This window comes from Dama dama, chromosome 4 (genome assembly GCF_033118175.1).
Source record: "Dama dama isolate Ldn47 chromosome 4, ASM3311817v1, whole genome shotgun sequence".
NCBI classification, from domain to species: domain Eukaryota; kingdom Metazoa; phylum Chordata; class Mammalia; order Artiodactyla; family Cervidae; genus Dama; species Dama dama.
Genome location: NC_083684.1, coordinates 40,239,306 through 40,264,084, shown reverse-complemented (window position 1 = coordinate 40,264,084; position 24,779 = coordinate 40,239,306). Strand labels below are relative to the sequence as shown.

The window sequence follows — 24,779 nt, the reverse complement described above, 5'->3', positions numbered from 1 at the left end:
TTATGTTTACAACTTAAGACAGTTTGAATCAAGCTTTCTGTTCATTACAACTGCTGTCATCTCATTGACATCATTTTTTTTTACACTGTTTAAAAAAAATTCAATGACAACCAGGAAAATACTGCTTTTCTTCACATTCGTATGGAGTTTAGGAAATTCTTTTCTTTTCCCCAGGAGAAATAAGCTACAGACAAAACTAGAAGTAGAACCACACTGTAAAATCTGCAAATCCCAGAAGTCTACAACTTGAAGATTTCCCCAGGGACAGGGAAGAAAACAAGTGTCACAAGAGATGAGACAAACACACGTAAGGACAAGCCGGGGAAACAGTTTTCAGCACTGACCCAGACACTGCTAAGTCACTTCAGTCATGTCCGACTCTGTGCGACCCCATAGACAGCAGCCCACCGGGCTCCCCCATCCCTGGGATTCTCCAGGCAAGAACACTGGAGTGGGTTGCCATTTCCTTCTCCAATGCATGAAGGTGAAAAGTGAAAGTGCAGTCGCTCAGTCGTGTCCGACTCTTAGCGACCCCATGGACTGCAGCCCACCAGGCTCCTCCATCCATGGGATTTTCCAGGCAAGAGTACTGGAGTGGGGTGCCATTGCCTTCTCCAGACCCAGACACTAGGTACCCTTTTTCTCCTGGCACCCACTGCCACCACCTCCAGGGGGTGATTTCTGGTTTAAGGTGTGAAGAACTCTTCAAACAACACAAGCTGCTTTGAGGAGAGGTACAACGAGAGAGGTTCAAGTATGAGTAAGAATCATGCCAAAGTCCAAAGTGTGGGAAGAAGCCACAGTGAAAAGGAAACCCGTGTGACTACCACCCAGACAGAAAACACCTCCAGCGCTGCAGAAGTCTTCCTAGTTTCCCTCGCTCAGTCCATAATGCCCCAAGTTAATCACTATGGAGCTGTATCACCATTTATTATAGTTAATGGTTTTGAATGACTATAAGTAGAATCATACCATATTCACTCTTCTGTGGCTGACATCTTTCATTCAACCTTATGTATGTGAGATTCATCTGTGTTGTTGTGTACAGCAGTTCATTCACTTTTATTGCTGTGTAGTTTTCAGATGTATGAATACACCATTATTTACCCATTTTCCTGTTGATGGATATTTGGATTGTTCTTTGTTTTTAATCTTTGTGAATAAAGTTGCTAGGAACACTGTATATACGTGTCTTCTAGTAAACATTACACTCATCTCTCTCGGGCTTGTATCAAACAGTAAACTTGCTAGGTGGAAGGTCAGCTGTAGTAAACACCACAAAAAAGTAAACACACCACAGTGTTCTTTTTTCATGTTCTCTGCCCAGCATTAAGTGACGATAACCTTACGGAGGTAAGGACAGAAATGGTATGGACCGAACAGAGGCAGAATATATTAAGAAGAGGTGGCAAAAATACACAGAAGAACTATACAAAAAAGTTCTTCATGACCCAGATAACCACGATGGTGTATCACTCACCTAGAGCCACATCCTGGAACGTGAAGTCAAGTGAGCCTTGTGAAGCATCACTACAAACAAAGCTAGTGGAGGTGATGGAATTCCAGTGGAGCTATTTCAAATCCTAAAAGATGATGCTGCGAAAGTGCTGCACTCAATATGCCAGCAAATTTGGAGAACTCAGCAGTGGCCACAGGACTGGAAAAGGTCAGTTTTCATTCCAATCCCAAAGAAAGGCAATGCCAAAGAATGTTCAAACTACTGCACAATTGCACTCATTTCACATGCTAGCAAAGTAATGCTCAAAATTCTCCAAGCCAGGCTTCAACAGTATGTGAACTGTGAACTTCTAGATGTTCAAGCTGGATTTAGAAAAGGCAGAGGAATCAGAGATCAAATTGCCAACATCTGTTGGATCTCGAGAAACCAAGAGAATTCCAGAAAAACATCTACTTCTGCTTTATTGACTATACCAGAGCCTTTGACTGTGTGGATCACAACAAACTGGAAAATTCTTCAAGAGATGGGAATACCAGACCACCTGACCTGCCCCTGAGAAATCTGTATGCAGGTCAAGAAGCAACTGGACATGGTTCCAGTTTGGAACTGGACATGGAACAGACTGGTTCCAAATCGGGAAACGAGAACATCAAGGCTGTGTCACCTTGCTTATTTAACTTATATGCAGAGTACATCATGAGAAATGCCAGGCTGGATGAAGCACAAGCTGGAATCAATATTGCCAGGAGAAATATCAGCAACCTCAGATGCACAGATGACACCACCCTTACAGCAGAAAGCAAAGAAGAACTAAAGAGCCTCTTGATGAAAGTCAAAGAGGAGAGTGAAAAAGTTGGCTTAAAACTCAACATTCAAAAAACTAAGATCATGGCATCTGGTCCCATCATTCCATGGCAAATAGATGGGGAAACAATGGACACAGTTCAGTTCAGTTCTGCCGCTCAGTTGTGTCCCACTCTTTGCAACCCCATGAATCTCAGCACGCCAAGCCTCCCTGTCCATCACCAACTCCCGGAGTTTACTCCAACTCATGTCCATCGAGTCGGTGATGCCATTCAGCCATCTCATCTTCTGTCGTCCCCTTCTCCTCCTGCCCCCAATCCCTCCCAGCATCAGGGTCTTTTCAAATGAGTCAACTCTTCACATGAGCTGGCCAAAGTACTGGAGTTTCAGCTTCAGCGTCAGTCCTTCCAATGAACACCCAGGACTGATCTCCTTTAGGATGGACTGGTTGGATCTCCTTGCAGTCCAACGGACTCTCAAGAGTCTCCTCCAACACCACAGTTCAAAAGCATCAGTTTTTCAGCACTCAGCTTTCTTCACAGTCCAACTCTCACATCCATACATGACCACTGGAAAAACCATAGCCTTGACTAGACGGACCTTTGTTGGCAAAGTAATGCCTCTGCTTTTTAATATGCTATCTAGGTTGGTCATAACTTTCCTTCCAAGGAGTAAGCATCTTTTAATTTCATGGCTGCAATCACCATCTGCAGTGATTTTGGGGCCCAAAAAAATAAAGTGAGAGGAAAATTTTGGGGGGCTCCAAAATCACTGCAGATGGTGACTGCAGCCATGAAATTAAAAGACACTTGCTCCTTGGAAGAAAAGCTATGACCAACTTAGATAGCATATTTAAAAGCAGAGATATTACTTTGCCAACAAAGGTCCATCTAGTCAAGCTATGGTTTTTCCAGTGGTCATGGATAGATGTGAGAGCTGGACTATAAAGAAAGGTGAGCGCCAAAGAACTGATGCTTTTGAACTGTGGTGTTGGAGGAGACTCTTGAGAGTCCTTTGGACTGCAAGGAGATCCCACCAGTTCACTCTAAAGGAAATCAGTCCTGAATATTCATTGGAAGGACTGAGGCAGAAGCTGAAGCTCCAATACTTTGGTCACCTGATGTGAAGAACTGACTCCTTGGAAAAGATCCTGATGCTGGGCAAAATTGAAGGCAGGAGGAGAAGGGAATGACAGAAGATGAGATGGTTGGATGGCATCACCAACTCGATGGACATGAGTTTGAGTAGGCTTTGGGAGTTGGTGATGGACAGGGATGCCTGGCTTGCTCCAAGTCCATGGGGTCACAAAGAGTCAGACACAACTGAGAGACTGAACTGAACTGAACCTTACAGAGAAGAAATTACTGATATTGTGGCTTTCACAATTTTTTTCTAAATGATGCAGGCAGAAAAGTAATTCACATGAGACCTTACAAATATTAAATCCTATTATGTCAAACAAATGCCATTAAATATGAAACAAAATATTGACTCTATTTCACAATATAGTTTATGGTTAACAAATTTAATATAGAATTTTAAACTACCAATTTAGCTTAATTGAAAGGTATAATTTCATCAATCCTGATTAAATAAAAGCATGTTCAGTATCCTCTCCCTCTGAGATTTTTAAATAGAACAATTGAGAAAGTTTGATGTTGGGAGTTATGGTTGCCCAACAGTGATATTGGGGCTTCCCAGGTGGTTCAGTGGTAAAGAATCTGCCTGCCAATGCAGGAGACACGAGAGAGGCAGGTTCAACCCCTGGTTAGGGAAGATCCCCTGGAGGAGGGCATGGCAACCCGCTCCAGTACTCTTGCCTGCAAAGTTCCAAGGACAGAGCAGCCTGGTGGGCTACAGTCCATGGGGTCGCAAAGAGTTGGACACCACTAAGTGCATACACAAACACAAAAAACAGTGATTATGCTGATTCCTTTTGAATTAGGTTATTAAGATCACCACTAACCAAACTACATTAACAGAAAGGTTGTACATACAGTGAATTCTACTGGTATCCTGTAAACATATACATGTATATAGTAGTATTTAACATAGACAAGCAATACTGGCTAGGAGAATTAGTACCCATGCATGGCCCACTCAGCCTTCCCAGTAGCTACCTCCATGGTCAGAAAACTCAACTTGTAAGTAATAACATATTTGTCAAGAAATCAGTACTTGTCTCAGGAAGTCTATATTCCCACAGGTAGGGAGTAGCTTATAGTAGATTTTTAAAAATTAAAGTATAGTTGATTTACAATGTTGTATTCATTTCAGGTGTACAATGTAGTGATTCAATATTTTTATAGATTAGACTCCATTTAAAGTTATTATAAAATATTGCCTATATTCCCTGTGCTATGTGACAGTTTTCTTATTTACCTCTTACCAGTTCTAGTTATTTCATATCTTTACCAATGCTTGGTACTGTCAATGTTTTAAATTTTAGCCAATCTAGTCAGTATATAGCAGTATCTCATTGTGGTTTTAATTCAGATTTCTCTATGAATTACATTTCTCTAGTGATGTTGAGCACCTTTCCATATGCTTCTCGGCCATTTGGAAATTCTCTATTGTGAAGGGTCAGTTCAAGTCCTTTTTCTTTAATGACTATGGGATTCTTTGAGTCATATTTTGAGTCTATGCATTCATTGTAATGTTCTTTTCCCAGTTTGTGTTTTATCATTTTACTTTCTTAATTATCTTTAATTAATGACCAGAAGTTCTTAGTTTTTATGAAATCTAATTTATTAGCTTTTGATGGTTAGTACTCTGTCCTGTTTAAGAAATCTTTGCCTACTCCAAGGTTATGAAGATACTTTATGTTTTTTCTAGAATCTTTATTTGTTTTACCTTCACAATTATGTTGATGGTCTATCTCAAATTAATTTTTGTGAAGGCAGGTAAAGGTACAGGTAAAACAGTTACTTGCTCCCACACTGTTTATTGAAAATATCTTTCCCCCACTTAAAGAAGCTTATGTAATTAATTTTCAACCAGTCTTCTTTTCTAGTAAATCTACTTAAATATGCGTCGCTTTAGATGCTTCCCATAAGTTTAGAAAATTTTTAAAAAGTATTTCTTTATTTGGCTGTGCCAGGTCTTAGTTGTGGCACGCAGGATCTTTGATCTTTATTTTCGGCATGTGGGATCTAGTTCTTTGACCAGGGATGGAACCCAGGTCCCCTGCTTTGGGAGCAGGGAGTCTTAGCCACTGAATCGCCAGGGGAGTCCATTCCCATAAGTTTTGACACACTGTTTTTAATTATCATTCAATTTGAAACATTTCTAGTTTCTTTTGTGATTTCTCCTTTGATCCCTGAGTTCCTTAGAAATGTGGTGGAGAGTAAAGGACACTCAGCGCACCTCTGGCAGCCAACCTAGCCCACTGGAGAGGCTGGCTTGCTTTCGTCTTTGCACTCCTGGCAGCACTATCGGTGAGTGACAGTTCCCACAAGCAGGAGGTGTGTGTGGGGAGACACCTGAGGGTTGAGCCTGCCCTGGCATGAGTGCACACACAGAATAACCATGCCTTTTCTCTGGCTCTAAAACATACCCTGGGCCATGAGAGAAAGAAGGGAAAGCAGGCCAGCCCTTCTTTAGCTGAGTAATCAAAGCTAAGTCACTTAACGCTTTCTAATCTGTAAAACGGGGATGATAATGTTTACTTCCATGTTCTCCGTGCATGCTAAGTCACTTCAGTCGTGTCCCATTCTTTGTGACCTCAAGGACTGTAGCCTGCCAGGTTCCTCTGTCCATGGGATTCTCCAGGCAAGAATACCGGAGTGGGTTGCCATGCCCTTCTCCAGGGGATCTTCCCAGCCCAGGGATCAAATCTGTGTCTCCTCTGTCTCCCGCATTGGCAGACAGGTTCTTTACCACTAGTGCCGCCTGGGCAGTTCCATGCCCCACTGAGAGTGCACGGAACGGGAGTCTTGCTACGGGACATTAGGTAAACCTTAGCAGGTAAACGGATGAGGCCAGGAGGAAAACTTGCCTCTATGACAGGTCCTGACACAATGCCTGCCTTTGGCCAGAGCTGGGAGGAGGCCCCTGCCCAGGGCTTTGTGGAGACAGTTAATGCAGGGCCCACAGAGGCAAAATTGGGAAGTGGTGACCAGTGGGGCTGCTGGTGGGGGCCACCCTATGAGCTCTTCCCCCCATACCAGGCAAGGGCTTGCTGCCTGGGTGAAATGTGCCCCAGGAGGTCTGGTTTCAGCTGGAAGGTTATCCCTTCCATCCAACACCCCCAGATGACTGCTCCCCAACAGGACTCAATCCCCTCCCAGCTCCCATACCTACATCTCCTAGACCTTCTTTGTAGCTGAAGGCAGAGGGGATGAGGAGGGGTAATTGCAGAAAGGAGTGAGTCCAGAGAACTCTGGGAGCAGTTCTCTGGACTCAGCTGTCTCTGCTTTCTTGAGCTGATCTTGGGCTCACTTTGAACCTGTCAAGCCAGGTACCGTCATACCTCTGTGCCCATTACCCTAGGCTGCATCTTTTTGCCTATGTCCAGATTTCCTGTAGCCTCTGTTCTTACCTGCAAGGAAATGAGTGGCAGAGGTGAGCAGGTAGGCGGATCCCTGGGTCTTTAGCAGAAAGAGTAGCTGCTAAGTTGAGAATCATTTCCAGACAGTCCAGCGGTTCCTGCTGCACAATCACCTTTGCTCCCAGGGCTGCAGCTGAGCCACTAAACATCCTTACAGAGTCAGGTTGCTCCATTCTACGGGGGTGAAGTAGAAACAATTCAGGAGACATCCCAAGTGCCCCCTCCCTAGTCCAATAGTGCCATGCCTCTGTGGAGGGTTGCTGGGGACTCAGTTTCACTCCCCAGAAACTCTGCTGTACTCAGGGGTCCTCTTATCACTTGGAATGGAACAAGCTCTCCACCACTTTGGTGGATTTCTTGGGAGTGTGGTGGCTGGTGTACTGCTTTGGATATACTGAGGGCAGGGATAACCCTCTACTGAGGCATAAGGTAGGGTCCTGCAACATCTCCAGAGACTGAAGATTGTACTCAGAAAAGTAGGACCTGGCAGGGAGGAAGAGGGACTGGTTACCTCTCTGGGTGTCTGGAGATTTGGATACTGGGGTTTGCAGATGTCTTCAGAAGGGGCTGAAGCTGGAGTTGAGAATGCCCTTTGCCACCTTGGAGGGGCCCATGTGTCCAAATTGCAAGTCACATGCTACGAGTCATATTGGCTGGTCCTATCTGTCTTCCTTGGACCTTTTCAGAAGTTTCATCTGAGCACTCCATCCACAGCTCAGTTGTTCTGCGGGCCTCCAATTAAGGCCCCACCATCTGCATGGAAGGGGAGGCCTGTGTGGGGAGAGGAAGAGGGAGTTAGAGCAAGGTCTGAGGGGGAATGAGTGTCTCTGGGCCTGAGCCCTCTTACAGTCAGGGGAAAGGGTGTTCCATCCAAAAGCTGGCCCTGCACCATGCCCCACTCTCCCTGGCTTGACCTCAGCCTACACTTTCATGGCAATAGGCAAACCCATGAAGTTTGGTTGACCCTAGAATCAGGAGCTTCAGGTCCTCACGGTGTCTGACCTAGCCTTTAAGTCTAGATGCCTTGGCACAGTGCTGGCTTTGAAGCATGCGCTCAAACAGTTCCCAAATGAATGGGAGAATGGCAAGCACTGGTTTTCGTGCAACAAACACGACTCTCCCACCTAGGGGCTCCTGATCACAGTGGGATGCCCCTCAGGTGAGGGCTCAAGAGACACCAGCCTGGAATATCTAAATATACATCTCTTCAAAGACATACAGATGGCCAATACACACATGAAAAGATGCTCAACGCTGCTTATTATAAGAGAAATGCAAATCAAAATTATAGTGAGGTACCACCTCACATTGATCAGAATGGTCATCTTAAAAGCCTGCAAATAGGCCTGTAACGTTGTACTGAACGAGGGGACGCAACGGAGGCAGGCCGGAGCCGTTACCGTCGCCATGACCCGTGGTAACCAGCGCGAGCTCGCCCGCCAGAAGAACATGAAAAAGCAGAGCGACTCGGTTAAGGGAAAGCGCCGAGATGACGGGCTTTCTGCTGCTGCCCGCAAGCAGAGTGCCCCATCATCTCTACCCGTAGGGACTCGGAGATCATGCAGCAGAAGCAGAAAAAGGCAAACGAGAAGAAGGAGGAACCCAAGTAGCTTTGTGGCTTCGTGTCCAACCCTCTTGCCCTTCGCCTGTGTGCCTGGAGCCAGTCCCACCACGCTCGCGGTTTCTCCTGTAGTGCTCACGGGTCCCAGCACCGATGGCACTCCCTCTGCCCTGAGTCTGCAGCGGGTCTCTTTTGTGCTTCCTTCCCCTCAGGTAACCTCTCTCCCCCTGGGCCACTCCTGGGGGTGAGGGGGTTACCCCCTCCCAGTGTTTTTTATTCCTGTGGGGCTCACCCCAAAGTATTAAAAGTAGCTTTGTAATTAAAAAAAAAAAAAGCCTACAAATAGCAAATGCTGGAGAGGGTGGTAGAGAAAAGGGAATCTTCCTACATTGTTGGTGGGAATGTAAACTGATACAACCATTATGGGTAACAGTATGGAAGTTCCTCAAAAAACTAAAAATACAGTTGCTATATGATCCAGCAATCCCATTCCTGGGCATATATCCAGACAAAACTATAATTCAAAAAGATACATGCACGCCTACATCAATAGCAGTACTACTCCCAATAACTAAGACATGGAAACAAGCTAAATGTCCACTGAAAAATGAGATAAAGATGTAGTATATATACACAATGGAATATTACTCAGTCGTTAAAAAGAACAAAATAATGCCATTTGCAGCTACATGGATAGACCTAGAGATTATCACACTAAATGAAGTAATCAGAAAGAGAGAAAACCAATACCATATGAACATCACTTAAATGTGGAATCTAAAATATGACACAAATGAACTCATCTACAAAATAGGAGCAGACTCCCAGACACAGAGAACAGACTTGTGGTTGCTGAGTGGGGGGGCAGGAGGGGTTAGATTGTGAGTTTGGGACTAGTAAATACAAACTATTATATATAGAATGGATAAACAACAAGGTCCTATTGTATAGCATAGAGAATTACAGTCAATATCCTGTAATGAACCATAATGGAAAAGAATATGAAAAAGGAGATATGTATGTATAACTGACCCACTTTGCTGTACTCCAGAAACTAACACATTATATCAACTATACTTCAGTCAAAAAATTACATATATATATATATATATACACACATACATACATATATACATACACATAGAGACAGACAGACAGACAGACAGAGAAGGAGGGAGACAGAAACAGAGAGGGAGGGAAGCCCTACAGATGAGCCATGGGGTTGGGGGTGGGGTGGGGACGGGGGAAGTGTTCCAGTTGGGGATCTGGGTATAGGATAAAGCTAGATTGGGAGTGCCAGTGGATCCTCTGCTGCTCCCTGCAGGATATTGCAGGAACAGCACCCCTGGGGTGAGGACTAAATTGCTGGAGGAAAAAGAGGCGACACGCAGGGTTCAAGCAACCCTCTTTGTCCCCACACTTGGTATCTGGCACAGAGCATTCACATTCTCTCCTTCCTCCTCCTTGAAGCCAGGGTCCCGATGCCTGGGGTCTGTCCCCAGCCTCATGAAGTAGTCTCTGTATCTCCCCAGGTCTCCCAAATCCTCCATCTGGGACATGTCACACATTTCTGAAGCTCCTTCTGCCAAAAAGCCTTGTCTTGGGAACATCAGGCCAGTTCCAGACCTGAAAAATCACTCATGCAGTGTTTGTATTCAGCAGATGGAAAGGGCTCCTAAGGAGCCTTTGTAGACTACTAGGCGTAGGCAACGCTGTTCGTCAGGAAGGAAGACAAATGTAAGGATTAACAAATACCATGAAAATAGAAAATGATAGAAAGGCAGGAACTTAACTGTAACAAAATTTGAAAGATCAAGCCAAAGGCTGATTACTTGTAAAACTTATAAAATTTGATAAGCCAATGGAATATTAACTTTAAATGCTGATGCACAAGTCATAGATACACATAGACATAAATAGAGATATAGAGCTGTAACAAGAAACCCATAGATCATGCTTTGGGCCAATTCAGTGTTAGGAACGTGGCTGGGTAAAACTGAGCTGAGGGCAGGAGGAGGATGGGGTGGGAAAGGGCATCAACAAATGTTTATTATGGAAATTTTCAAGTATATACAAAAGTAGTAGTATCAGGATAATGAGGCCCATGTACTCATCACCCACCTTCAACAATTACCAACTCCACTAACAATTTTGTTTCATCTATATCACCTCCTGCTATTCCCCCACCTCAGATTATTTTGAAGCAAACCTCATATTTCATATGATTTTATCATTAAATACATTATTTTTCTTTAAAAAAGAACAATGCTTTAAAAAATCATGAGTACAGTACCATCATCACAAGTAAAAAAGTTAACAATTATTCTTTAATATCTTTAAATATCCAATATTTATATTTCTCTGGTCATTCTGTTTTTGTATTTTTTGGGGGGGGCACCGTGCTGTGTGGCATGGCTTCCCTGGGGGCTCAGATGGTAAACCGTCTGCCCGGAATGTGGGAGACCCGGGTTCGATCCCTGGGTTGGGAAGACCCCCTGGAGAAGGAAATGGCAACCCACTCCAGTTCTCTTGCCTGGAAAATCCCCTGGACGGAGGAACCTGGTAGGCTACAGCCCATGGGGAAGCAAAGAGTCGGACACGACTGAGAAAGAGTCGGACACGACTGAGCCACTTCACTTTCACTTTCATGCTGTGTGGCATGTGGTATCTTAGTTCCCTGACCAGGGATCAAACCCAAGACCCCTGCACTGGGAGCATGGAGTCGTAACCACTGGACCACCAGGGAAGTCCCTCCACTATGTTTTGATGGTTGTTTTTCTTGATTGTCTTCCCCATCGGACCTAACCAGGGACCTCGGCAGTCCCTGAGACCAATACCCTGTGTCCACATACCCAAGTGAAGACAGCCACTGAGCTCCAGATGATAACCTATGGTTTCCAACCACTTTCGAGGACTTCCTCAGGCCTCGCCTGGTCAGAATAGTCCGTGTGAACCTGGGCTGCAAGTCCCAACAGCCTCTTCATCCTCCTGCTGTCTTTGGTCAGTTCAGGTTGTACATTGAGTCCTGAAAGCTGATTCAGCCTGCATCCCTTTCCCCAACTGGCAAGCGTGTGATAAAGTGCCCTTTGGGGAGGAGGTGGTGAGGGGAGGCTGGGGCAGGAAGTCCTGTGCGTCCCACCATCTCTATGAAAGAGCAGTCCTCACACTCGCCTCGTGCTGATGCGACCAGGCGTGGGCAAAAGTCTGACAACACAGGGCGGAAAGGAGCAGCTATTAGCACTAATGAAGCAGGCGGTCTGAAAGCTTTTTACTTTGAAGCTGCTCGCCCACCTGGGGAGGGAACAGTCTGTTCGGTCACCTTGGTTTCCAGGAACCGCAGGCAGAAAATGGTGTGGGGGGTAGGAGCAGGGATGGGATCTTGGAGAAGCCTGGAGGAAGGGGGAGCAGAGATAGATCCAGAGAGGGAGGTAGAGGGCCTGCTTTTGGCTGAGTGGTCTTTTGCCCTCCTTACTCCTCTCCAAAACCTAGGGTCTGGGTCTGCACCCCAACCCCACCCAGCTTTGGCTACTGGCCCATCACCCCCCTTTCAGTGCCCTTGACCCAAGTTCCTGGAAGCAAAGGAAACATGCCATGCGTAGGGTCTGAATGACCATCTCCGGGGCCACAAATTAAATTAAGCGTTCAGGGCTGCCTGCCTTGTTACTGCTAATGACTCCAGCCTACCCATCCCCCAGGTCCCTTCCCTGCAGAAATTTGGGGGCCCTGGGCACCCTATCTTGTTCCCAAATTTTGATGGGCTCCTGGAACCCTCACTCCAAATTGGAGATGGGCACCCCTCTTGTAGAGCCCTGGTTCCAGTGAGAGAGGCCTGAATTGTTCTCCCACCTTCTGGGGAGGGCCCCTCATACCCTGGCTGCAGGAAGTAGTCACGTGTGGGCCCTTCATTAGATCCTGCCATATAAGCCGGGGACACGGAATGGTCAGCAACTCCTGGGACGAGGATCCAGCAAGCAGAGGTAAGTCCTCAGGTTGGGCTGAGATTCCTACTCTCTAGGGGTCTGGGATAGGGCACCTAGAGGGTGCTCCAGGGATGAAGAGGGGCTAAGTGGTGGGTTTTCCCACTTAGCCAGGCCATGCTGACCGCAGTACTGCTGAGTTGTGCCCTGTTGCTGGCAATGCCCACCATGCAGGGGGCCCAAATGGGCTCTGCTCCCCTGGAGGGCATCGGAAGGCCTGACGAAGCCTTATTCCTAGAGCTCCAAGGTCAGTGTGGGCAGTGATGGGGTTGGGTGGGGCCTGGACACCCTCTGGTCACAAATTGTTCTGCCTTGTATTAGTCTCTTTCCCCTTCCCCAATCCCAGACCTGGGAGGCAGGTGTCTTGTGCATAAGGGGTTTCTGCCCTCACATTACCTGTCTCAGGCCTAAGCCTGCAGCCATTGCTGAAGAGGACAACGGAGGAACAGGCCGAAGAGGCGCTGCTGCAGGAGGCAGAGGCCAAGGCCTTAGCAGAGGTAACAGCTCAGGGCAAGGGGTGTGGCCACAGTCTTTAAATTGGGGGCGTCAACCTCTATCTACTTGACCCTCTCACCTGGGGCAACACTGCAGACCATCCCTCCCCAAGCTCCACTCCTCTCCTAACTTGATCAGGGCAGGTCCCTGAACCTGCCTTTGGAGGCCCATGTTCCCAAAACCCTGCAGGTGCTAGATCCGGAAGGACGCAAGCCACGCTCCCCACGTCGCTGCGTAAGGCTGCACGAATCCTGTCTGGGACACCAGGTACCCTGCTGCGACCCATGCGCCACTTGCTACTGCCGTTTCTTCAACGCCTTCTGCTACTGCCGCAAGCTGGGTACCACCACGAACCCCTGCAGCCGCACCTAGCTGGTCGACGTCCGGGTCGGGGCTGGGGGGCACCAATAAAAGGATGGGACCAATCCCAGGGTTGTGGCGTTATTTCGAACGTGACCGTCATCGGAGGCGGGGGAGGTCACGGCAGGGGCGAAGCTTCCTCTAAGCCACGACACCCCCCCCCCCCCCCCCCCTTACTCCAGGGCCTGCGTTATCCCATCGCGAGTCACTTACATGCGAGCTCTTATAGCGCCAGGCGCCGCTGGGAGAAACAGAGAAGGGACGCGCTCCTGCTCTTGAGAATCTTTGCTGATAAATGCGGGGAAGGGGGCACTGGGCGGCAGAGGGGTTGTACCTCCCAGCATGCTAACAAGCCTCAGGCCAGGGCCTGCTTGCGGCTAACTCGACGCGTGACCCCTAGCGAAGCCTGGCCCTCACCCGACCTCAGTCCCTCTCAGGGGAAGGATGGCTCAACAGTTTGGAATATTTCCAAGCATAAGAAGGGCCGCCCATTCCCATCTTTACTTCTGGGGCCGCCACAGCACCAGGGTGTACCAGACTCAGGAAATCTAGAGTGAAGGCCCAATCGAATCCCCGCTTCACGGGCGCCACCAAGCGGCTGGCCTGGAACATTCCCACCCGCTCTCTCCAGGGAGCAGGACGGCCGCCCCCGCCTCCCCTCAGCGCGCAGGCGCCAGAGGGCAGCCCCCCCCCCCCCCCCGCGCCGAAACCGTCCGGAAGTGGAGCCCCGCCCCGTCGTGGTCACGTGAGCCGCTTGCGCGTCACCTGACGCACTTGACAGCCCGCTGCGGCCGCCGCGTCAGCTGATCTTAAGAGTTGTGCTGCGTGCCGGCCGGTCCGGGCCCTCCGGTCCAGCCGCCCCGCTGCAGCCATGTCGTTCTTCCCGGAGCTTTACTTCAACGTGGACAATGGCTACTTGGAGGGACTGGTGCGCGGCCTGAAGGCTGGGGTGCTCAGCCAGGCGGACTACCTCAACCTGGTGCAGTGCGAGACGCTCGAGGGTGAGCCGCGGGGGCCGGGCTGCTGGGCCTCGAAAGGCAGGCAAGGAGATCGAGCCGGGCCTGAAGGTTCTGAGGTCTGGGAGGGAAATCTGGGGGTGCTCGAAGGGCCTTAGAGGTCGGGGAGCCGGATCTGGGCCTGAAAGGCCTGCTGGGAATCCGGGGGCTGATGGGTGCGCCGGAAGGGAATGTACCTCAAGCTGCGGCTCAGTGAAGGCCCAAACGCAAACGAAGCTTTAATTAAGAACCGCAGTGGTTCGCCTCTGCTGGGGCCACTTCTTCCCCCGTTTTGCCCGACTTGTAGTTTGGAAGAGAGGGCCTTTTGGGAGTGGTTAGTTGCTGCGAGATGTGCTCATACAAGTCTCTTTCCCCTGACGTAGCGAAAGATCTGTCTCCTGGCAGCGCTTATGGAAGCTAATCGGAAAAAAGTCCCCTGCTTTCCCTCCCAACACGTACACCAAGGCCTTTGGGATCATTGTGTTTTCTTGCGGAGTGAGCCTTTCGGGAGAATTGCTGGGCCAGCTTAGCTAGAGTTTCCTTCCGTCGCCGATCCACTGGCTGAGCAGTCTCCTGAAGGCAGTGTTTGGGAGAGCCCTGAAAGTCTGGAAGTTCATACACGTGTATCTGACAATAATTCCCACCCCCTCCATGAGGATGCGTTGAGATAGGGTTGCTTATCTCAGGAGTGGTGAGAAGCGGAGTTTCCCTTCCCAGGACGCACAGCTCCAAAGTGGGATTGACTCCCTGAGGCACAGCATCAGATTTACTGAAGTAGCGACTTCCCTGAGTCCAGCCTTCTCTTCTTCCTCTCGCTTCCCACCCCTGCCCCCTAGGTGGTAGTGAAGGGCACAGTGGCTGGGCTGTGAGTTCCCATCCTTGACGTCCAGGTGATATGCCTTGAACAGAGGTACTGCTAGCCTTCTGGTTGGTAGCTGGAGCGGGAAGATGGCCGGATGATTCACCTTCAGGAGAAAATTTTCTCATAAATTTACTGAGGTTAAAAGTGAGCTCAATTAAAAAAAAAAACAAAACCAGTTACTATGGACCTTGCAAACTAGGCCAGTGATGTGAAAATAAATCCTTTAAAATTTTAAAACTTACTGAAGTTCAGATACAATTGTGGGCATTATGGTTTTAACGTAAATGTGCAAAAAATGTCTTTCACCTCCCTGATGAGAGTGGTTGTGCTGGGTTGTAGGAACTTGCCAGCAACCTCATTGTCCTCACTGTGGCAAACAGAGGAGAAACAGGGAGGCTGCACAGGGCAGGGTTTGGCACACAGTGGTATTTAATGGGAATTTTATGGACTGACTGGGACTGGAGGAACATCTTTGTTTGCTTAAATCTGAGTGTGGACAGCATAGATTACCAACTGGCATTTGGTAAATTTGTTTCTTTTTTAGGCTTTCCTCTCTCCTGCTGCTGCCCTCCTGCCCCACCCGTGTAGAGTTTCTGGGGGCACAGAGTTCCCAGAAGATCTTTTATCATCCTCCATAAACACATAAGGCCATTCTTCCTACAGCACTGCTCACACATGGTCCCCTTGTGGATCACTGTCCAGTCCTTTAGTGTGACGTTCAGGGATTCCCTCACTCTTTCACACATGTTCCTTTCCCTCATGTAAGCCACTCCCGACTTTTGGTGCACATTTTGTGATGGACTTTGGACTTTCAAATCTGACTGAATCCCAGCCCCACCAGTTACTCAATCACCTAATTTAGCCAAGTTATTCAACACCTCTAGGCCTTGGATCCTTCATCTGACACATTAACAGTGCCTTTCTCACCAAATCCTTAGATAACAACAAGTTGTTATGTTTAAAACACTTAGCTCAGCAACAAGCACTGAGATAGATAATGTTAGCTCCTTTCAGTATTATTTGCGTTAGCCACTTCCTCTGTTCTTTCTTATCCTGGTGAAGCCCAGTGATTCTTACTCTTTAAGGCCCAGACCCTGTACCAGTCCATCTTAGAACCCCTTTGTGGCCATGCTAGGCTGGAATTTTGGCCCCCTCCATCCAGTTCCAGCTCTTGTGGTATCTGTGCTGCTTTCCTAGAAATCACTTAACATAGAGTTTGAGATTCTTGGGACTCTGCTGGATATGCTCAGGAATTTCAGGGGCTGGAGATAACCAGAGGCAGGAAGAAGTGCCCAGAAACTCCTCTTGTCCTCTACAAGAAGGCCTTCTGAAGGTCACATCAGAGGCCTGGCCTCCAGCCCTTTGGTGCTGAATGCTTTTGCCTCCTTTTCTCCAGGGAAAAGGGAAAGAGTGGGGAGGAAGGTGGGAAGGAGAGACCAAGGAAGTCTGTGGTCCCTGGTGAGATCCGTAGGTGTATCCTGAGGAGAGGAGGCTTCCAATGAATATGTTTAGAAATGGGACAGTTTCCAGAAGGCTTGGGGCATTGGGTGGTGAGTGGGTGTTTGTTCTGCGAGGTAGGGCAGGTACTTCTTGACCCTCCACCACACCCTAGCCCTCCTTCCTGCATTCCACTTCATCAGAGCATCTGCTACTGACCTCTTTTGCTAGAACTCAGTCTCTTCGGACCTCTGAAGTCCATGCATCCTCCACTGCCCACCTTGCCTGTCTCTTCTCAGAGGTAGGAGAAAGTCCTACCTCTTGGTGAACTGAGGGACGGAGCTGGGTGGTCACAGAAGCTCTTCCCAGCTCTTAAGTATTTCTGCATGTGCTTAATACCTTTTGGAAGCTGGGTCCTGTGCCTAGGGACTTACGGGGAAGAGGAGGTGGGTCAGAGATAGAGAAAGAGAAATCACATAGTGTTACTTTTTTTTTTCCTTTTAACACAGTATTACTTTGAATGCTTTCATCCATTCCACATATACTTACGGAGCACCTGTTTTATGCCAGGCACTGTAGTAGGGTTTGAGATACTTTGTGAATAATGTTCTCTTGTTCCCTTGTAGTCTGAGGGTGGAGACTAAAAGGGGCCAGGAAAAGACAAGCAATCAGTGTAGCAGAGTGGTTACAAATGTGGGTTTATTACTTCATGGCTCTGTGGCAGTGTAACTGCTTTGTCCTGAGTTTCATCAATTGCAAAAGGGTAATAATAATAAATAAAATTATATATACATATATATTTACTGATGGAGCGATTGTAAAGGTTAAACAAAATAATTCTTGTAGGCACTTCCCTGGCAGCCCAATGGTTAAGACTCTGCATCCCAATGCAGGGGGCATGGGTTTGATCCCTGATGGGGAGCTAAGATTCCACATGCCTCACAGTGTGGCCAAATAAATAAAGAGAGCTGTTTAGGAAAAAAAAAAAAAGATAATCCCTGTAAAACACTTGGCACATGGTAAGTAGTCAGTGTGTTAACTGCTGTTACTGCTATGGCAAAGCAAAGGAATATTAAGGGTGATGCTTGTGAAAAGGTCAGTGGAGAAGGGATGGAGAATCAGAGGTGAACTCTCTTTAAAGAGGGCTGGTTAAGGCCTTGCTGAGAAAAGGATTTTCCAGCTGAAGTATGAACCATGAGGAGCCAGCTGAGCAAGAGCTGGGGTGGGGATGAGGTGGGGTGCGCCGGGCGGGAGCATTTCAGGCAGAGAGACCAGCATGTTGGGGAGAAATAGCTGGGCCATCAGTGGGACCAAAAGGAGTCCTGGCTGGTGGGGTTTGGGGGATGAGAGCACAAATCTGGGAATTCAGACCCTTGGTTTAAAAAAATTGGGGTGAGGGACTTCCCTGGTAGTCCAGTGGTTAAGAATCTGCCTTGCAGTGCAGGGGACATGGGTTCAGTCCCTGGTCAGGGAACTAAGATCCCACGTGCCTTGGAGCAGCTAAGCCCCCGCAGCACAACTATGGAAGCCTGTATGCCTCAACTAAGACTTGTTGCAGCCAACGAATAAAATAAAAATTTTTTTTAAAATTGGGGTGAGCCCAGGAGAGGAAGCCCCTGGCCCCTCAGCACTGGATGTGGGGGCAGAGAGAGTGGTGGCTTGGGGCACCACCTGCAGAGGCTGGCTGAATTCAAGGTGGTTGGATGTGACTAAGTGAACATATTTCAGATCGTGAGGAATATGTGTAGTACTGTTTTGATGTTTGCGTCTTCATTTGTTCATTCAAAAACACACTTCCTGAAGGCTTACTCTGTGCAAGCTTCTGGGCCAAATAAAAGAGCCAAGTAGGTGTTCTAGGTATTAACATAGTTCTGAGCTTGAACCCTCAGCTTTGACCTTGGCTTCAGCCTAAAAACATTGCTATTAATTTGACTGGCTGCTGGAAATACAAGTATGAATGAGGCTATGGCTGTGCCATCCAAAATCTCCCCTTTCCTTTTAAAAAGTGCTTATTATTCTCTTTCATTTACTGTGGAAATCATTAAACATATATACATTGGAGGGAATAGTATAATGAACCTGTAAGTAGTAGACACCTAATTACAAGTTGTTCAGTTCTTGTTACCTTTATCAATCTTGTGTCGGTAATAGCTGCATTTATCACCCCAGTCCAATTATTTTGAAGTCAATCCCAGGCAGTGTATCATTTCAGCTATAAATATTTTGGTGTTTCTAAAAAAGATCATGACTTTTTTTGTTAACATAACCACAACCCTATTATTCCTCCTTTAAAAGAAACATTAGTTTTGGGTGTCATCAAATATCCATTTAGGGTTTAAATTTGTCTGATTGTCTCAAATGATTTTTCAATACAATTTGTTTGACTTGGAGTCCAGTTATGATCCATCAATCAAGCAATTGATGGTATCACAAGTCTTTTAGTATATAGGTTTTCTCTCTCACTTTTCCTTTTATTTGTTGAAGGAGCTGGGTCAATTATAGATTTTTAATATTTTATTATAAAATCTATTAATTTATAGATTTTCCTTTTTTTAATTAATGTAATTGGCGGCTAGTTACTTTACAGTATTGTAGTCGTTTTTGCCACACATTGACATGAATCAGCCGTGGGTGTACATGTGTTCCCCATCCTGAACCCCCCTCCCACCTCTCTATAGATTTTCCTTCATCTCAGTTTTGTTTGTTTTATTTCTGCTGTAACATGTCCTTTGTTAATTGGTAGTTAGATCAAGAAACTTAATTAGAATCTGGTTATTTGTTAAAAGCAATATTTAATAGGTAGTGTTCGTGCTTCTATTGAGAGTTGTTTCTGTTTAGTTGTTTCTCCTTTTTATGACAAAGGAATCATTGATGTTTATTGCCTAGAACTGTGATTTCATTAGGGGTTGCAAAATGGTGATATTTTAATTTTATGTTTCCTTCTGCAATTGCTAGCAGAGTTCCTTCTAAAGCTGGAAAGTTCTAGTACTTTGAACCCTCTAGTACTTTGAATCTAGTACTTGATTACCCTGAAATACCATCTGTATCGGAGAGGCAAGATAAGTACTTGATTCTTTCCCTTATTTACTAGCTTCCAAAATAATGAGTTGGTTTTCCAACATCCTCCAAAGATGACTGATGAGGTTTGTTTACTCTTCTTTTTGTTTGGTTAGTATCATAACACACTTAGGCTTTTAATATATTTGTTGTGCTTCAGTTTTTTAACTTTACGGATGCTCAAATTGTCCTTTGGCCAATGGGAGCTGATACAATTATGCTGCCTATTGTATAAGTTTTTTGACATAAGCCTGTAATCTTCCTTACTGCTAAGATGACAGTATGTTGTAATGTTATCTTGTACATTTTTTGATCCAGACCTAGAGTCATCATTTCTCTTAGGCAACCTGGTTCTTTTTATAGGAAAAAAGATATTTAGGGACCATAATCTGAGTCCAGGGGTTTCTCATTATTGCTGAGTTGGTCATTATTTCCAGGATTTTGCAATGAATTAACTCTCTTCTTACTCAGAAACTTGGAAAATACTGAAAAAGCATGTGACTTGCTGGATTATGCAGCTGTAACTCAGCTGATGGGTACCAGATGTGAGTTCCTAATTTGGAATGGGGGCTCTCCCTGACACTTGGACCATTCAGCACATCTCCTTCCTGTTGTAAAGAAATATATTAACATTCAGGAGGAGGAGCTCTGTGATTTTCTCAGCTTCCATGTGAGTTTGGTGGTCCCAAGGATAGTTTTCCTCAGCCAATGAATTAGATGCTCAGGGATCATGGTCGAAGAGCTCACATGCTTGATTTGTTGATTGTCTTCCAGAGCACTTTATCCCTCTCTGTCCTGAGTCACTTGCCTTCTGTTTATTACAGCATTTTCTTCTGCATTTCAACATTATTTCACAAGAGGCAGTCTTAATATAGGAAGAGGAAAGTGAGACTCCAGGCTGGTCTTGGCCAGTCACTAGTCACATCAAACTGCAGATGCAAACATAGATGGTGTCTCCAGGAGTGGCACTAATGAGTTATTAGTGGCAGAGTTAGGTATTCAGCACTAATTGTGATGTGGCCAGGAATGTGGCTGGAAAGAGTTTATCTTTGTTGTTGCTGCTTTTTAAAAATTTTTGGCTGTATCTTGTGGCATGTGGGATCTTAGTTTCCTGGCAAGGGACTAAACCCACACCCCCTGCAGTGGAAGTGTAAAGTCTTAGCCACTAGCCACCAGGGAAGTCTCAAGAGATTAACTCTGAAGAACTGCAAAACCTGCAGGAAGGGCTTTGTCCTGAACACAGGGGATGGGAGGGTAAGGCTACTTGCTTTGTACTCTGGAATGTACCTGCAGTCTGAAAAGTGTTTCCAAGGCGTTGGGGCCACACTGGAGGTGGGAAGAACAGTCTGCAGGGTCTTAGAAGTAACCCAGGGCAGAGAAGATGTCTTCAGATGTTGGCAGGGAGCATTGTGGAGGAATTTATAGGGAAGGGAATTAATAGGATATGAGGGTTGGATAAGGAGGCTGAGGAAGAATGAAGAGTCAAGGCTGATGTCTCCACCCTGGCTTAGGCACCTATGTAGGTGGCAGGTGAAATGACAGAGAATATGGAAGGAACAGTTTGGAGAAAGAGGAAGAAGATGGGATTGAGGGATTTGTGAGCCATTTGGGTGAAGAGGTGGAGGCTATTTTTGCTGCTCAGGTGTGAGCTTGGGGAATCAGGGTAGAAGTGTGGCCACTGACCCCAAGAGGGAATCGAGTAGAAGAGTAGGCACCCTAGATGATGAGACCCTCCCCCAGGAAGAGCTTCCTTTAAGCAAGAATGGGGCAAAAGATGGTCCTGCCAGAAAGGCCAAAGGCATCCTCTGAGAGGTGGGTAGGAGAGAAAGAAGGGGGTGGTGACTGACACAGGTGTCCTGGATATTGAAATAAAGTCAGACAGCTCTCCATTTGGTTTGCTGTTCAGAGGTCGTTGGTGACCTTGATGAGAACAGAGAAGAGCGGGGCTGGAAACAGACGGCCAGGCACAGAGTGGATGGACAGAGACAGTGGATGGAGAGAGCGGAGCTGACAGATAAACTCAGCTCACTGATGAATCTCAGCTCAGCCTCTTACTGGCTTTGTGACCCTGGGCAAGTGGTTTATCCCCAGCTGCACAATGAGAGCATTAATAGAATCGCTGTGAGGTGTTAGCGGCGTGTAAGTACAGGGCCTGGTGCCAAGTAAGCAGTCAGGGAAGCCAGCTGCTCCCACTATGGTCATTCCTTCTCGTCACTTCTGGGAGACGGGTGCCATGCTGGACCTTGAGTGAGTAATGAAAATATATCACACAGGCCTTGCTTGGGGGGCACGTACATCTAATGGACAGACTGGTGGAGATCAAAACAGAATTGAGGGACTTCCCTGGCAGTCCAGTTGTTAAGACTTCACCTTCCAACTCATGGGGTGCAGGTTTGATCCCTGTTGGGGCAGCTTAAGATCCCACAGGGCTCATGGCCATAAACAACAGAACATAAACAACAGAAGCAATATTGTAACAAATTCAGTAGAGACTTTTACAAAGATAGCACTGAATGTCCAGTAGGCATGAGGCATACTTTGGCACAGTGGGAGCATGTGAGGAGTAACATCTTACAGGGCTTCTTTTTGGGGCAATGAAAATGTTGTAAAATTAATTGTGATGGTTGTGCAACTCTGAATATACTAAAAGCCATTGAATTGTACATTTTAAATGGGAAAATTGTATGACATATGAACTATATCTCAGTAAAACTGTCACACAAGAGAGTACCCAGGTCATGGACGTGGGAAGAAGGCATTTGCAGTTTCAGAAACATCAAACTGCATAGAAGATCAGGAGAAATTGGGAACTAGGAAGAGAATAGAGCACGTGTCAGGGGTACGCAGGGCTGAGGGTGGATAGTTGCCTCGGGCTGGTTCATCGAAGGCCTCTGGTGCCTTGGGAAGATATGTGGCTGAGGAGGGATGAAAGTTGTAATAAAGAGAGTAAGAGGGAGATCCTTCACTTAGGTCAGGGTCATTGTGTGGGAAATGTCTTGCTCAAGAGTTTCTGTTTATTTTCTTGCCTGGAAACATTTTGTATGTTCCATTTTGTTTGTCAGAGGAGAATATATTGGTTTGATGAAATTGGGTGACCATGGCTTAGACAGCAAGACAAACTTAGCTCAGCCCAGAGTTCCTTAGAGCCAGATGTGATCCAGAGGGAGAGAGGACACAGTTCTGGCAACCCGATGACCACAAGCATGAGAGAGCAGCTCCAGTGGGGGGCCCTCAGGGGAGGGGTGTACACATGGAGAGCGTTAGCACATGGACCAAAGCCACGGCTAGATCGAGTCTCTTGAGCTGGGAGGGCCCCACACACACCTGAAGTTTTCCCTTCAGTGTTTGATGGCCTGTGTTTTCCCCGCTGCCCTGGCCAGTGGCGTTGCTGTGTGAAGAGACCCCTTCCCCCGATGCCCAATGACTGATGAGTTGGCACGGATCCGTGGTGGGGACTAGACTGTTCCTCTCCAGCTGACTGCTGCTGCAAGAGGACGAGGCCCCAGGGCAGGGATGGGGGCCAGGGGTGGGCAGGAGGGAGGTCTTGCTACCATGAGCCAGCTTGGACTTGATCCCTCAGTACATGGAGGAGGGGAGGACTGTGAAGGGGGTGAGGGTTGGTGGTGTGATGCGATTAGAAACGGGATATGGGGCTCTGGAAGTTTGGTTTAGGAGGAGCCAGGCTAGAGGATACGCTATCCTAGCTCTCCAGGTGAGAGAATGGGGCTGAACTGGGGCAGGAGTGGCAGGTGGGCAGAAGAAGAACGGGGTCAGAGAGCAGCTTAGGGCATGAGACCCGCAAGAGTGGGCCAGTTTGCTTTAGGTATAGGGGTGAGAGGGGTTGGAGATCAGGATTTTGATCTCAGATGTCTGGGTGGGTGCTGGAACTGTTTCTGAGATCGGGCCCACCAGGAGAGGAGAAGGTCTGGGGCATGGACAGGTGGTGGAGGAGGTGCTCTGTCTCAGAAGCGCTCAGTCTGCGTGTCTGAGGGTGGTGGCTGTGTGGATCTGGAGCTCCAGGGAAGCAGCACTGAAGATTCCAGTCTGGAAGTCATCAGCATGCTGGCCGGTGGCAGCTCGGCCCACGCCATCTGTTGGCCTGCCACCAGGGCAAACTCCCTTAGAAGCCTCGTCCTGCCCACAAGTCCTGCCAGGAGGCTGGAGAGCAGCCTTCACGCTGGGCCAAGGGGACACAAGCTTGCCCTGAGGAGCATACCTGGCATGGAGCCTAATTTGGCGAGCAGAGCACAGAGAGCCACAGCCAGGGCTTCCCCTTCACACCCCTGCCGTGCCTCCTTCCTGCATGACTGGGCAGGGTGGTCTCTTTCTTTTATTACTTTTTTTTTTTAATGTAGGTGTCTTAAAAAAAAAAAGTGAATTAATTAATTTTGGCCTTGCTACGTGACTAGTGGGATCCTAGTTCCCTGGCCAGGGATCAAACCCGTGCCCCCCACAGTGGAGGCCGAGGGGCTCAACCACTGGACTGCCACGGAAGTCCCTTCTGTTTTTCTTTTTGGATCTTCTTTTTAACTAAACATAATTTTTACTTATTTATTTTTGGCTGTGCCTCATGGCATGTGGGATCTCAGTTTCTCCTGCTGACCAGAGATTATACCAGTGATGATCATACCAGCCTGGGTTCTTAACCATTGTACTGCTGGGGAAGTCCTAAACATAATTTTTTTAAAAAATTCCAAAAGTGGAGATGTTGGAAGGGTAACTTGGTATAGATCTTTTGGGAACAAGCTTTTACTGCCTTGTTTAAATACTGCACGTGTAGGTACTGTGTGATCCTACACACCCACCTAAAGGGTCGCATCCCATAGGTGAGCACAGGATGGCATATACAGAGGTGTCCACACCAGCCTTGTAGGTAATTAACTGCAACCTGTTAGAACCAGAGGGATTGCTGTTGACAGGGGATGGTTAAATAAACCATGGTCTGTGCTCACAGTGGAATACTATTCAGGTGCTCAAAAGTGTGATGTTCCATGAAGATTGATTTAGAAATATCTTGTTAAGTGAGAAGTTGCAAAGTGTTGGTGTAATATAGTCCCATTTTAGTAGAATACCAGGTAATGTGCACATGAAAATGTGTTTGGAAGCGTAGACAACCAACCTGGAGTGGCAGCCTCCATAGAGAAGGATTGGAGGGACTGGGAGGGGAAACATGTCAGTCTTTAATTTTAAGTACTCTTCCATCATTCAGGTGTGGTGTAGTGA

General features: G+C 47.1%; 2 protein-coding genes and 1 pseudogene across 3 annotated transcripts in view; all 3 read left to right on the top strand.

Annotated features, from left to right (window-relative positions):
* Positions 1-3,240: 3,240 nt before the first annotated feature.
* Positions 3,241-13,217, top strand: AGRP (agouti related neuropeptide). 2 transcript variants are annotated; one of them, XM_061138739.1, is made up of 5 exons: positions 3,241-5,700; positions 12,283-12,350; positions 12,461-12,597; positions 12,756-12,847; positions 13,035-13,217. In XM_061138739.1, the coding sequence occupies exons 3-5, from the start codon at positions 12,468-12,470 to the stop codon at positions 13,215-13,217; spliced, it is 405 nt and encodes a 134-aa protein (XP_060994722.1). In that variant the 5' UTR covers positions 3,241-5,700; positions 12,283-12,350; positions 12,461-12,467. The 2 variants fall into 2 exon arrangements, with proteins under 2 accessions (XP_060994722.1, XP_060994723.1); XM_061138740.1 differs by lacking the exons at positions 3,241-5,700; positions 12,283-12,350 and having other exon boundaries at positions 12,443-12,597.
* On the top strand, positions 8,183-8,554 carry LOC133050625 (small EDRK-rich factor 2-like; annotated as a pseudogene).
* A 770-nt stretch (positions 13,218-13,987) lies between the features above and the next one.
* Positions 13,988-24,779, top strand: part of ATP6V0D1 (ATPase H+ transporting V0 subunit d1) — a 37,521-nt gene continuing 26,729 nt past the window's right edge. The window contains exon 1 of the mRNA XM_061138724.1: positions 13,988-14,206. Within this exon, the coding sequence (XP_060994707.1) occupies positions 14,077-14,206 (130 nt within the window). The 5' untranslated portion in view covers positions 13,988-14,076. The remainder of the gene's footprint in view (positions 14,207-24,779) is intronic.